We start from the raw sequence: 13,183 nt of genomic DNA, 5'->3' as shown, positions 1-13,183 counted from the left end.
CCGTCCCGCCCCCACCGCGGCCACCGGACCCTTGGGGGGGCCACGAACCTCCCCCCCCGCTCCAAAGGCGCGGATTTGGGGCCGGGTGACCTTGGCCAAGGACACCGGGAGGAAGGGCAGGGCCCGCCCGTGTCCCCACGCGCCGATGTCCCCGCGCGCCGATGATGTCCCCGCGCGCTTCCCGGGGCCGGGCGTAATTAGCCGCGGGCCGTAATTAGCTCCCGGGCTGGCGTTTAGCGCTGATGGCAAAGCCGCGTGTGTCCGGTCGCGGGGCCACCGCCCTGCCCCGGGGACAGCGGGGGGACAGCGGGGGGACAGGGCGGCTCCGGGTGGGCGCGGGGGGGTTTGGGGGGGCAGCTGGGGGTCCTCATTGTCTCCTGTGTCCCCCTCCCACCCCCGACTCCCCTCCCCAGATCCGGAGGCGCCGCCCGACCCCCGCCAACCTGGTCCTGAGCAGCGACCAATCGTCCCCAGGTGGGTCCTCGGGGGTGTCACCGCGTGTCCCCCCCCGGCTCCAACCCACCCAGGGACCCCCCGGCGTCCTCTGGGACCCCCCCAAGTGATGCTCAGGGACGACCCACCCCCCCCATGCTCAGGGAGCCCCACCTGACACCCCGGGACCCCCCTATGCACCCAGGGACCCCCTAAATGCTGCTCAGGGACCTCCCCACATGCTCAGGGGACCCCTAAATGATGCTCAGGGACCCCCCCACATGCTCAGGGATCCTCCACATGGCACCCAGGTACCCCCTAAATGATACTCAGGGACCCCCCCCATGATACTCAGAGACCCCCTGCCATGCTCAAGGACTCCCTAAAAGATTCTCAGAGACCCCCCCCCACATGCTCAGGGATCCCCTAAATGATGCTCAGGGACCCCCTGCCATGCTCAGGGACCCCCCACATGACACTCAGGGACCCCCCCACATGCTCAAGGACCCCCCATATGGCACTCAGGGACACCCCGTCATGCTCAGGGATCCCCTAAATCATACTTAGGGACCCCCCCAGATGCTCAGGGACCCCCCACATAATACTCAGAGACCCCCTGCCATGCTCAGGGACCCCCTAAATGACACCCAGGAACCCCCCTACCATACTCAGGGACCCCCTAAATGACACCCAGGGACCCCCCCACGTGCTCAGGGAGCCCCTAAATGATGCTGAGGGACCCCCCACATTCTCAGGGACCCCCCCACATGCTCAGGGCCCCCTAAGTGATACTCAGGGACCCCCCACATGATACTCAGAGACTCCCTGCCATGCTCAAGGACTCCCTAAAAGATGCTCAGGGACCCCCCCACATGCTCAGGGACCCCCTGCCACGCTCAGAGACCCCTCACATGACACTCAGGGACCCCCCCACATGCTCAGGGAGCCCCTAAATGACAATCAGGGACCCCCCCCCCATACTCAGGGACTCCCTAATCATGCTCAGGGACCCCCCCACATGCTCAGGGAACCCCCACATGACACTCAGGGACCCCCCACATGCTCAGAGACCCCTCATATGGCACTCAGGGACCCCCCCACATGCTCAGGGACCCCCTAAATGACACCCAGGGACCCCCCCACATGCTCAGGGACCCCCTAAATGACACCCAGGGACCCCCCCACATGCTCAGGGATCCCCTAAATGATGCTCAGGGAGCCCCTACCACGCTCAGGGACCCCCCACATGACACTCAGAGACCCCCCCACATGCTCAGGGACTCCCTAAATGACAATCAGGGACCCCTCACATGCTCAGGGATCCCCTAAATGATGCTCAGATACCCCCTGCCATGCTCAGGGACCCCCCCACATACTCAGGGAGCCCCTAAATGATACTCAGGGAGCCCCTAAATGATGCTCAGGGACCCCCTCCCATGCTCAGGGAGGCCCCACATGCTCAGGGACCCCCTATATGATACTTAGGGACCCCCCCAGATGCTCAGGGACCCCCCACATAATACTCAGAGACCCCCTGCCATGCTCAGGGACCCCCTAAATGACACCCAGGGACCCCCCCACATGCTCAGGGAGCCCCTAAATGATGTTCAGGGACCCCTTGACTGCTCAGAGACACCCCCCCCCCCCCATGATACTCAGGGACCCCCCCCCCCCACTCAGGGACCCCTACTTGATTCTGAGGGACCCCCACAAATGCTCAGGGACCCCCTGACACACTCCAGGACCCCCCATATGACACTCAGGGACCCCCCAAGCTCAGACCCCCCCCCCCCCCCAGGACCCTGTGGCAATGTTGGGGGGGGGAGGGGGCACAGTCGCTGTCACCCAATGCCCCCCCCCCGGGTGACAACCAGCCCCGGTGGGGGCAGATCCCCGTCGGGGGGTGCAGGAGGGACCCCAGACCCCCCCCAGGGCCCCCCTCACTGACCTCTTGCCCCCCCCCGTTGCCCCCCCAGAGATCGACGAGGACCGGCTGCCCAACCCCCTGCTCAAGGTACGGGGGGGGGGGGGGGCTGTGGGATCCCCCAAAGATGGGGGGGCTGTGGGGACCCCCCAGAGCCGTGGGGTGCCCCGGGGGTCCCCCCCTCACACATTTTACCCCCCCCCCCCAGTCGGGTCTGTCCATGTCCCCCCGGCAGAGGAAGAAGGTTTCCCGCACCACCCCCACCATGAAAGGTACGGGGGGGACACGGGGGGGACACGAGGGGGACAGGGGGGACATGGGGGGGACATGGGGGGGACATGGGGGGACAAGGGGGAGACATGGAGGGGACAAGGGGGACACGGGGGGGACACGAGGGGGACAGGGGGGACATGGGGGGGACATGGGGGGGACAGAGGGGACAAGGGGGAGACATGGAGGGGACAAGGGGGACACGGGGGGGACACGAGGGGGACAGGGGGGACATGGGGGGGACATGGGGGGGACAGGGGGAACATGGGGGGACATGGGGGGGACAGAGGGGACAAGGGGGAGACATGGAGGGGACAAGGGGGACACGGGGGGGACACGAGGGGGACAGGGGGGGACAGGGGGGAGACATGGGGGGACATGGGGGGGATGGGGGGGTGGGGGGAACACGGGAGGACACGGGGGGACATGGGGACGGGGGGCCAGGGGGACAGAGGGAACACGGCGGGGGACACAGGGAGACATGGGGGACATGGAGGGGACAGGGGGGAGGGGACGGGGGGGACACGGGGGGACACAGGGGAGACATGGGGGGACATGGGGGGGACAGGGAGGGACAGGGAGGGACACGGGGGGACACGGGGGGACACAGGGGGACGGGGAGGGTAAGGGGGGGGACACGGGGGGACACGGGGAAGACATGGGGGGACATGGGGGGGACAGGGAGGGACAGGGAGGGACACGGGGGGACACGGGGGGGACACAGGGAGAAGGGGGGGGTACGGGGGGGACACGGGGGGACATGGGGACGGGGGGACAGGGGGACAGAGGGAACACGGGGGGGAACACAGGGGGACATGGGGGGACATGGAGGGGACAGGGGGGAGGGGACGGGGGGACACGGGGGGCAAAGGGGAGACATGGGGGGGACATGGGGGGAACAGGGAGGGACACGGGGGGACACGGGGGGGACACAGGGGGACGGGGAGGGTACAGGGGGGACACAGGGGGACATGGGGGAGACATGGGAGACATGGGGGGGACAGGGAGGGACAGGGGGGGACATGGGGGGACACGGGGGGGACACAGGGGGATGGGGAGAGGACGGGGAGGACACGGGGGGTCATGGGGACGGGGGGACAGGGGGACAGAGGGAACACAGGGGGGACACAGGGGGACATGGGGGACATGGAGGGGACGGGGGGAGGGGACGGGGGGGACACGGGGGGACACAGGGGAGACATGGGGGGACATGGGGGGGACATGGGGGGAACAGGGAGGGACACGGGGGGACACGGGGGGACACAGGGGGACGGGGAGGGTACGGGGGGGACATGGGGGAGACATGGGGGAGACATGGGGGGACATGGGGGGGACAGGGAGGGACAGGGGGGGACACGGGGGGACATGGGGACGGGGGGACAGGGGGACAGAGGGAACACGGGGGGGGACACAGGGGGACATGGGGGACATGGAGGGGACGTGGGGATGGTGGGGACACGGGGGGACACGGGGGAGACATGGGGGGAACAGGGAGGGACAGGGAGGGACACGGGAGGGACTCGGGGGGGACAGGGAGGGACACAGGAGGGATGGGGTGGGACACGGGGTGGACACGGGGAGGATACGGGGGGGACAGGGGGGAACAGGTAGGGACAGGGGTGGCACTGGGGTGGCAGGGAGGGGCGGGGGGGACACAGGGGGACACGGGGGGACAGGTAGGGACAGGGGAGACATGGGGAGACAGGGAGGTACGGGGGGGACAGAAGGGACACGGGGGGGGACAGGAGGGGATGAGGGGGACACGGGGGGACAGAGGGGGACAGAGGGGGACATGGGGGGACATGGGGGGGCACCGGGGGTGATAGTCACCCTGGCACTGCAGGGCACGGGTGGCTCAATGTCACCACCCCACGGTGGCCTTGGACCAGGGGCAGCACGTGCCACCACAGGGACACCAAACGGCCTCGGGCTGTGTCCCCACAGTGTCACCACCGGGAGCTTGGGGACAGTCACCAGGGCCCCCCCAAGTCCCCCTGGCACCACAGGGGATGGGTGGCTCGATGTCACCACCCCACAGTGGCCTTGGAGCGGGGCTGGCAAATGCCACCAGCAGGGCCACGGGGCCACCCAGTGGTGTCACCAGGAGCGTGGGGACGGTCACCAGGGACCCCATCATGTCCCCCTGGCACCACAGGGGGCTCAATGCCATCGCCCTGTGCTGGCCTTGGGTAGGGCCACGGGGCCACCCAGTGGTGTCACCAGGAGCTTGGGGACAGTCACCAGGGCCCCCCCGTCGTGGCTCGATGCCACCACTCCACAGTGACCTTGGACCGGGGGTGGCAAGTGCCACTGGCAGGGCCACGGGGCCACCAAATGGTGTCCCCAGGAGCGTGGGGACGGTCACCAGGGCACCACTGTCCCCCTGGCACCACAGGGGACGGGTGGCTCGATGCCACCACCTCACAGTGGCCTCGGACTGGGGGTGGCAAATGCTACCAGCAGGGCCACGGGACCACCCAGTGGTGTCACCAGGAGCATGGGGACGGTCACCAGGGCCCCCCCCATGTCCCCCTGGCACCACAGGGGATGCGTGGCTCAATGCCACCACCTCACAGTGGCCTCGGACCGGGGGTGGCAAATGCCACCAGCAGGACCACGGGGCCACCCAGTGGTGTCACGGGGAGCGTGGGGACGGTCACCAGGGACCCCCCCATGTCCCCCTGGCACCACAGGGGACGGGTGGCTCGATGCCACCACCCTGTGCTGGCCCCGGACCACCGGCAGGTGTCTCCGGGAGCGTGGGGACGGTCACCAGGGCCCCCCCGTCATGGCTCGATGCCACCACCCTGCAGTGGCCTCGGACCAGGGGTGGCAAATGCCACCAGCAGGGCCATGGGGCCACCCAGTGGTGTCACCAGGAGCGTGGGGACGGTCACCAGGGCCCTCTGTCCCTCTGCCACCACAGGGGATGGGTGGCTCGATGCCACAGCCCTGTGCTGGCCTTGAACAGGGCCACAGGGCCACCCGGTGGTGTCCCCAGGAGCGTGGGGACGGTCACCAGGGTCCCCCCCTTCGTGGTTCGATGCCACCACTCCACAGTGGCCTCGGACCGGGGGTGGCTCGATACCACCAGCAGGGCCACGGGGCCACCCAATGGTGTCACCAGGAGCGTGGGGACGGTCACCAGGGTCCCCTCTGTCCCCCTGGCACCACAGGGGATGGGTGGCTTGATGCCACCGCCCTGTACTGGCCTTGAACAGGGCCACAGGGCCACCCAGTGGTGTCCCCAGGAGCGTGGGGACGGTCACCAGGGTCCCCCCCATCGTGGCTGGATGACACCACTCCACAGTGGCCTCGGACCAGGGGTGGCAAGTGCCACCAGCAGGGCCACGGGGCCACCCGGTGGTGTCACCGGGAGGGTGGAAATGGTCACCAGGGGCCCCTCTGTCCCCCTGGCACCACAGGGGACGGGTGACTCGATGTCACCACCCCCCAGTGGCCTCGGACCGGGGGTGACAAGTGCCACCAGCAGGGCCACGGGGCCACTCAGTGGTGTCCCCGGGAGGGTGGGGACGGTCACCAGGGCCCCCCCCGCGCCCCCCCAGCGCCGCTCCCTGCCCGGCAGAGCTGCAGATGATGGTGGAGCATCACTTGTGCAAGCGGGCGCAGGGCGAGGAGGAGGAGGAGGAGGAGGAAGAGGAGGAGGAGGAGCGGGAGGAGCAGGGGGAGGTGCCCCCCGGGCGCTGCCACCACGGGGACACCGCGCACAGCCACAGCCCCGGTGGGTCCTGTCCCCTGGCCACGCACCCGCCCGACCAGCGTGAGTTTGGGGGGTCGAGGGGAGGATTTGGGGGGGCGTGGGGGTGTTTGGGGGGGATCTGAGGTCACCCCGTGTCCCCCCCTGGCACCCACAGGGACCCCCGGCGATGGGACACCGAGGGCCGGGACCCCCAGGGGTGGGACCTCCAGAGCGGGGACCCCCAAGGCCGGGACCCCCAAGGCGGGGACCCCCCGTGACGGGACCCGCCGCGTGGACGCCCATATAGAGCCCCGGGGAGCGGCCAGCGGCCAGTAGGTGCGGACTGGGGGCACTGGGGGGCACCGGGGGGCACTGAAATACCTGGGAGGGCACTGGGACATGGGGGGCCACTGGGAGGGCACTGGGACACTGTACTGGGACACGAGGGGGCACTGGGAGATGGTACCGGGGCACTGAGGGCGCCGGGACACTGTGCTGGGGGCACTGGGGGGCACTGGGGGGGCACTGAAATACCTGGGGGGTACTGGGAGGGCACTGGGACACTGTACTGGGACACGGGGGGGGGGCACTGGGAGATGGTAACGGGGCACTGGGGAATTCTGGGACACTGTACTGGGGGCACTGGGGGGCACTGGGAGATAGTACTGGGGCACTGAGGGCACTGGGACACTGTACTGGGGGCACTGGGGGGCACAGGGGGGCACTGAAATACCTCGGAGGGCACTGGGAGGGCACTGGGACATGGGAGGGCACTGGGAGATGGTACCGGGGCACTGGGAGGGCACTGGGACACTACACTGGGACATGGGGGGGCACTGGAGAATACTGGGACACTGTACTGGGACACGGGAGGGCACTGGGAGATGGTACTGGGGAACTGAGGGCACTGGGGGGGCACTGAAATACCTGGGGGGGGCACTGGGAGGGCACTGGGACACTGTACTGGGGGCACTGGGGGGGCATTGAAATACCTGGGGGGGCACTGGGAGGGCACTGGGACATTGTACTGGGACACGGGGGGGCACTGGGAGATGGTAACAGGGCACTGAGGGCACTGGGACACTGTACTGGGGGCACTGGGGGGCCCTGGGGGGGCACTGAAATACCTGGGGGGCACTGGGAGGGCACTGGGACACTGTACTGGGACACGGGGGGGCACTGGGAGGGCACTGGGACACTGTACTGGGACACGGGGGGGGGCACTGGGAGGTAGTACTGGGGCACTGAGGGCGCTGGGACACTGTACTGGGGGCACTGGGGGGCACAAAGGGGGACTAGGGGGGCACTGGGACATCGGGGGGCACTGGGACACAGGGGGGGCACTGGGAGGGCACTGGGACACTGTACTGGGACACAGAGGGGGCACTGGGAGGGCACTGGGACATGGGGGGCACTGGGAGGGCACTGGGACACTGCACTGGGACACGGGGGGGCGCTGGGACACGGGGGGGGGCACTGGGACACTGTACTGGGACACAGGGGGGGCACTGGGACATGGGGGGGCACTGGGAGGGTGCTGGGACACTGCACTGGGACACGGGGGGGCACTGGGAGATGGTACTGGGGCACTGAGGGCACTGGGGGGGCACCAAAATACCTGGGGGGACACCGGTAGGGCACTGGGGCACTGTACTGGGACACAGGAGGGGCACTGGGAGATGGCACTGGGGAACAGTGGGACACCGTACTGGGGCACCTGGGGGGCACTGGGGGTACTGGGATGCTGCACTGGGATACTGTGGGGGCACTGGGATATGGTACTGGGGGCACTGGGACACTGCACTGGGTACAAGGAGGGCACTGGGAGATGGTACTGGGGCACTGAGGGCACTGGGGGGGCACCGAAATACCTGGGGGGGGCACTGGGAGGGCACTGGGACACTGTACTGGGACACGGGGGGGGCACTGGGAGATGGCACTGGGGAACAGTGGGACACCGTACTGGGGCACTTGGGGGGCACTGGGGGTACTGGGATGCTGCACTGGGATACTGTGGGGGCACTGGGATATGGTACTGGGGGCACTGGGACACTGCACTGGGTACAAGGAGGGCACTGGGAGATGGTACTGGGGGACTGGGGAATAGTGGGACACTGTACTGGAACATGGGGAGGGCACTGGGAGATGGTACTGGGGCACTGGGGGCACTGGGACACTGTACTGAGGGCACTGGGGGGCACTGGGGGGCACTGAAATACCTGGGGAGGCACTGGAAAGTCATTGGGACACTGTACTGGGACATGGGGGGGGCACTGGGAGAGCACTGGGACATGGAGGGGCACTGGGAGGGCACTGGGACACTGTACTGGGACACAGGGGGGCACTGGGAGGGCACTGGGACACTGTACTGGGACACGGGGGGGCACTGGGAGGGCACTGGGACACTGTACTGGGACACAGGGGGGCACTGGGAGGGCACTGGGACACTGTACTGGGACACGGGGGGGCACTGGGAGGGCACTGGGACACTGTACTGGGACACAGGGGGGCACTGGGAGGGTGGCTGGGACACTGCACTGGGTACAAAGAGGGCACTGGGAGATGGCACTGGGACACTGGGGAACACTGGGACACCGTACTGGGGCACTTGGGGGGGCACTGGGGGTACTGGGATGCCGCACTGGGATACTGGGGGGGCACAGGGACACTGCACTGGGGCACTGAGGGGCACTGGGACACTGCACTGGGTACAAGGAGGGCACTGGGAGATGGTACTGGGACACTGGGGAACACTGGGACACCATACTGGGGCACTTGGGGGGGCACTGGGGGTACTGGAATACCACACTGAGATACTGGGGGGACATTGGGAGATGGCACTGGGGATACTGGGACACTACACTGGGGTACAGGGAGGGCACTGAGACACTTGGGGGGGCACTGGGACATGGTACTGGGATACTGGGGGGCACTGGGACACTGCACTGGGTACAAGGAGGGCACTGGGAGATGGTACTGGGGCACTGGGGAATACTGGGACACCGTACTGGGGCACTTGGGGGGGGCACTGGGGGTACTGGGATGCTGCACTGGGGCACTCAGGGGGCACTGGGGGTACTGGGGGGGCACTGGGAGATGGCACTGGGGGTACTGGGACGCTGCACTGGGGCACTCAGGGGGCACTGGGGGTACTGGGGGGGCACTGGGAGATGGCACTGGGGGTACTGGGACGCTGCACTGGGGCACTCAGGGGGCACTGGGGGTACTGGGATACCACACTGGGACACTAAGGGGCACTGGGAGATGGCACTGGGGGTACTGGGATGCTACACTGGGGCACTCAGGGGGCACTGCGGGTACTGGGGGGGCTCTGGGAGATGGCACTGGGGGTACTGGGACGCTGCACTGGGACACTGGGCTGTCACTGGGCTGTCACTGGTCTGTCACTGGGCTGTGTCCCAGAGGGGACAGTGACAGGGGACGGTGCCGGGGGGGGCGGGGGTGGCCGGGGCAGGGTCGGGAGGTGTCCCCCCTCTCCCCGGGGGGGGGGTGACGATGTCCCCAGCGCGTGTCCCTTGTCCCCAGGGGTGGCCACGGGGCCCGGACTCCGCCGGAGACGTTTTTTATTCCATTTTCTAAAGGTTTCGGGGCCGCCCAGGATCGTTTGGGGTTTTTTGTTGGGTTTTTTTTTGTTGTTTTTTTTTTTTTTTACTGCCACGGGCAGGGCCCCTCCCCCACCACCCCGGGGGGGCGGTTTGGGGACAAGGACGAGCCTGTCCCCTCCCCTCCCCCTGGGGACACCCGGGGGGCACCGGGGACACCGAACAGACCCCACCCCCCCCTCACCGCCACCCCCGAGGACCTCAGGGCAGGTGACACCTCGGGTGTCCCCCCCCTCAGTGCCACCCCCCAGGGCAGGTGACACTGGGGACACCGAGCAGGGGACACTGGGGACACCGAGTAGACCCCACCCCCTCACTGCCACCCCCAGGGACCTCAGGGCAGGCGACACCTCGTGTGTCCCCCCCGTTCACTGCCACCCCCAGGGCAGGGGACACCGGGGACACCGAGCAGACCCCACCCCCTCACCGCCACCCCCAGGGCAGGGGACATTGGGGCCACCGAGCAGACCCCACCCCCTCACCGCCACCCCCGGGGACCTCAGGGCAGGTGACACCTCGTGTGTCCCCCCCCTTCACTGCCACCCCCAGGGCAGGGGACACCGGGGACACGGAGCAGACCCCACCCCCCCTGCAATGCCATCCCCGGGGACCTCAGGGCAGGTGACACCTCATGTGTCCCCCCCCTCACTGCCACCCCCGGGGCAGGTGACACCGGGGGCACCTCGTGTGTCCCCATCCCCTCACTGCCACCCCCGGGGACCTCAGGGCAGGTGACACCTCGTGTGTCCTCACCCCTTCCCTGCCACCCCCGGGGCAGGTGACACCGAGGACACCGGGCAGGGGACACTGGGGACACCGAGCAGACCCCACCCCCTCACTGCCACCCCCGGGGACCTCAGGGCAGGTGACACCTCGTGTGTCCCCCCCTTCACTACCACCCCCAGGGCAGGGGACACTGGGGACACCGAGCAGACCCCGTCCCCTCACTGCCACCCCCCGGGGACCTCAGGGCAGGTGACACCCCTTGTGTCCCCCCCCTTCACTGCCACCCCCCAGGGCAGGGGACACCGAGCAGACCCCACCCCCTCAGTGCCACCCTCCAGGGCAGGTGACACCGGGGACACCGAGCAGATCCCTCCCCACCCTCACTGCCACCCCCCAGGGCAGGTGACACCAGGGACACCGAGCAGACCCCACCCCCTCAGTGCCACCCCCCAGGTGACAGGTGACACCCCGTGTGTCCCCACCTCCCTCACTGCCACCCCCGGGGTTGGTGACACCGGGGACACCGAGCAGACCCCACCCCACCCTGCACTGCCACCCCCGGGGTCCCCAGGACAAGTGACACGTCCCTGCCCCTCCTCGGCCACCTTGAAGGTCCCCAGGTGACAGGTGACACCTCCTGTCTGTCCCCCCCCTCGGGGCAGGTGACACCAGGGACACCGAGTAGACCCCACTCCCTCACTGCCACCCCCGGGGTCTCCGTGGCAGGTGACACCTCGTGTGTCCCCCCCCCCGGGCAGGTGACACCAGGGACACCGAGCAGACTCCACCCCCTCACTGCCACCCCCCAGGTGACAGGTGACACCCCGTGTGTCCCCACCTCCCTCACCGCCACCCCCAGGGCAGGGGACACTGGGGACACAGAGCAGACCCCACCCTCTCACTGCCACCCCCGGGGTCCCCAAGACAAGTGACACGTCCCTGCCCCTCCTCGGCCACCTCGAAGGTCCCCAGGTGACAGGTGACACCTCGTGTCTGTCCCCCCCCAGGGCAGGTGACACCAGGGACACCGAGTAGACCCCACTCCCTCACTGCCACCCCCCAGGTGACAGGTGACACCCCGCGTGTCCCCCCCCTCACTGCCACCCCCGGGGTTGGTGACACCGGGGACACCGAGCAGACTCCATCCCCTCAGTGCCACCCCCCAGGTGACAGGTGACACCCTGTGTGTCCCCCCTCCCTCACCGCCACCCCCGGGGTTGGTGACACCGGGGACACCGAGCAGACCCCACCCCACCCTCACTGCCACCCCTGGGGACACTGTACAGCCCCCCCCTCACTGCCACTCCCGGGGCAGGTGACACCCCGTGTGTCCCCCCCTCACCGCCACCCCCAGGTGACAGGTGACACCGGGGACACCGAGCAGACCCCACCCCCCTCACTACCACCCCTGGGGACACTGCACAGCCCCCCCCTCACTGAGACCCCCGAGGTGTCCCCAGGGCCACCCCGCTGTCCCCCTCACCCCCCCAGGCTGGGGGTCCACACACGGGCACGGGGGGGGGACACCCGACTGTGCACTTGGCACGTGTGACCCACGTGTGACCCACGTATGACCCACGTGTGACCCACGTGTGACCCAAGGACACGGGGGGGGGGGTTGGGGGGCGCGGGGACCCCCCCCAGCCGGAATTAAAGGGATCCTTTCCCCCCCCGCCTCCTCCTTGGGTCGCGTCGGGGGGGGGGAGTGGGACCCCCCGGGAGTGCTTGGGGGGGTCAGGACCCCCTTTGGTTGCTGAGGGGGGCCGAGACCCCCTTTGGGTGCTGGGGGTGGGTCAGGACCCCCTTTTGGTGCTGGGGGTTGCCAGGGTCCCCACTGGGTGCTGGGGGAGATGCCAGGACCCCCTTTGGGTGCTGGGGGGGACCGGGACCCCCATTGAGTGCTGGAGGGGTACCAGGACCCTCTGTGGGTGCAGAGAGTGAGTCAAGACCCCCTTTGGGTGCTGGGGGTGAGTCAGGACCCCCGTTGGGTGCTGGGTGGGTCAGGACCCCCTTTGAGTACTGGGGGTGGGTCAGGACCCCTGTTGGGTGCTGGGGGGGTACCGGGACCCTTTGTGGGTGCTGGGATGAGTCAAGACCCCCATTGGGTGCTGGGGGTGAGTCAGGACCCCCATTGTGTGCTGGAGGGGTGCCAGGACCCCCATTGGGTGCTGGGGGGGGACCGGGACCCCCTTTGGGTGCTGGGGGGGGACTGGGACCCCCATTGGGTGCTGGGGGGGGACCGGGACTCGCATTGGGTGCTGGAGGTGAGTCAGGAACCCCGTTGGGTGCTGGGGGTGGGTCAGGACCCCCTTTTGGTGCTGGGGGGGACCGGGACCCCCTTTGGGTGCTGGGGGGGTTGCCAGGACCCTCTGTGGGTGCTGGGATGAGTCAAGACCCCCATTGGGTGCTGGGGGTGAGTCAGGACCCCCGTTGGGTGCTGGGTGGATCAGGACCCCCTTTGAGTACTGGGGGTGGGTCAGGACCCCTGTTGGGTGCTGGGAAGGTGCT

The 13,183-nt window shown here is 68.7% G+C and overlaps 1 protein-coding gene across 1 annotated transcript; it reads left to right on the top strand.

Annotated features, from left to right (window-relative positions):
* The first annotated feature begins 175 nt into the window (after window positions 1-175).
* LOC116800060 (protein phosphatase 1 regulatory subunit 1A-like) lies at window positions 176-12,158 on the top strand. The gene is made up of 10 exons (XM_032713625.1): window positions 176-474; window positions 2,409-2,446; window positions 2,565-2,628; window positions 6,213-6,407; window positions 6,502-6,662; window positions 9,873-10,615; window positions 11,078-11,128; window positions 11,535-11,647; window positions 11,683-11,687; window positions 11,746-12,158. The coding sequence occupies exons 1-5, from the start codon at window positions 243-245 to the stop codon at window positions 6,660-6,662; spliced, it is 690 nt and encodes a 229-aa protein (XP_032569516.1). The 5' UTR covers window positions 176-242; the 3' UTR covers window positions 9,873-10,615; window positions 11,078-11,128; window positions 11,535-11,647; window positions 11,683-11,687; window positions 11,746-12,158.
* Window positions 12,159-13,183: the final 1,025 nt, after the last annotated feature.

This window comes from Chiroxiphia lanceolata, chromosome 30, assembly GCF_009829145.1.
Source record: "Chiroxiphia lanceolata isolate bChiLan1 chromosome 30, bChiLan1.pri, whole genome shotgun sequence".
NCBI classification, from domain to species: Eukaryota; Metazoa; Chordata; class Aves; order Passeriformes; family Pipridae; genus Chiroxiphia; species Chiroxiphia lanceolata.
Note: the sequence above shows the minus strand (reverse complement) of the source record. Positions and strands in the feature narration are given on the sequence as shown.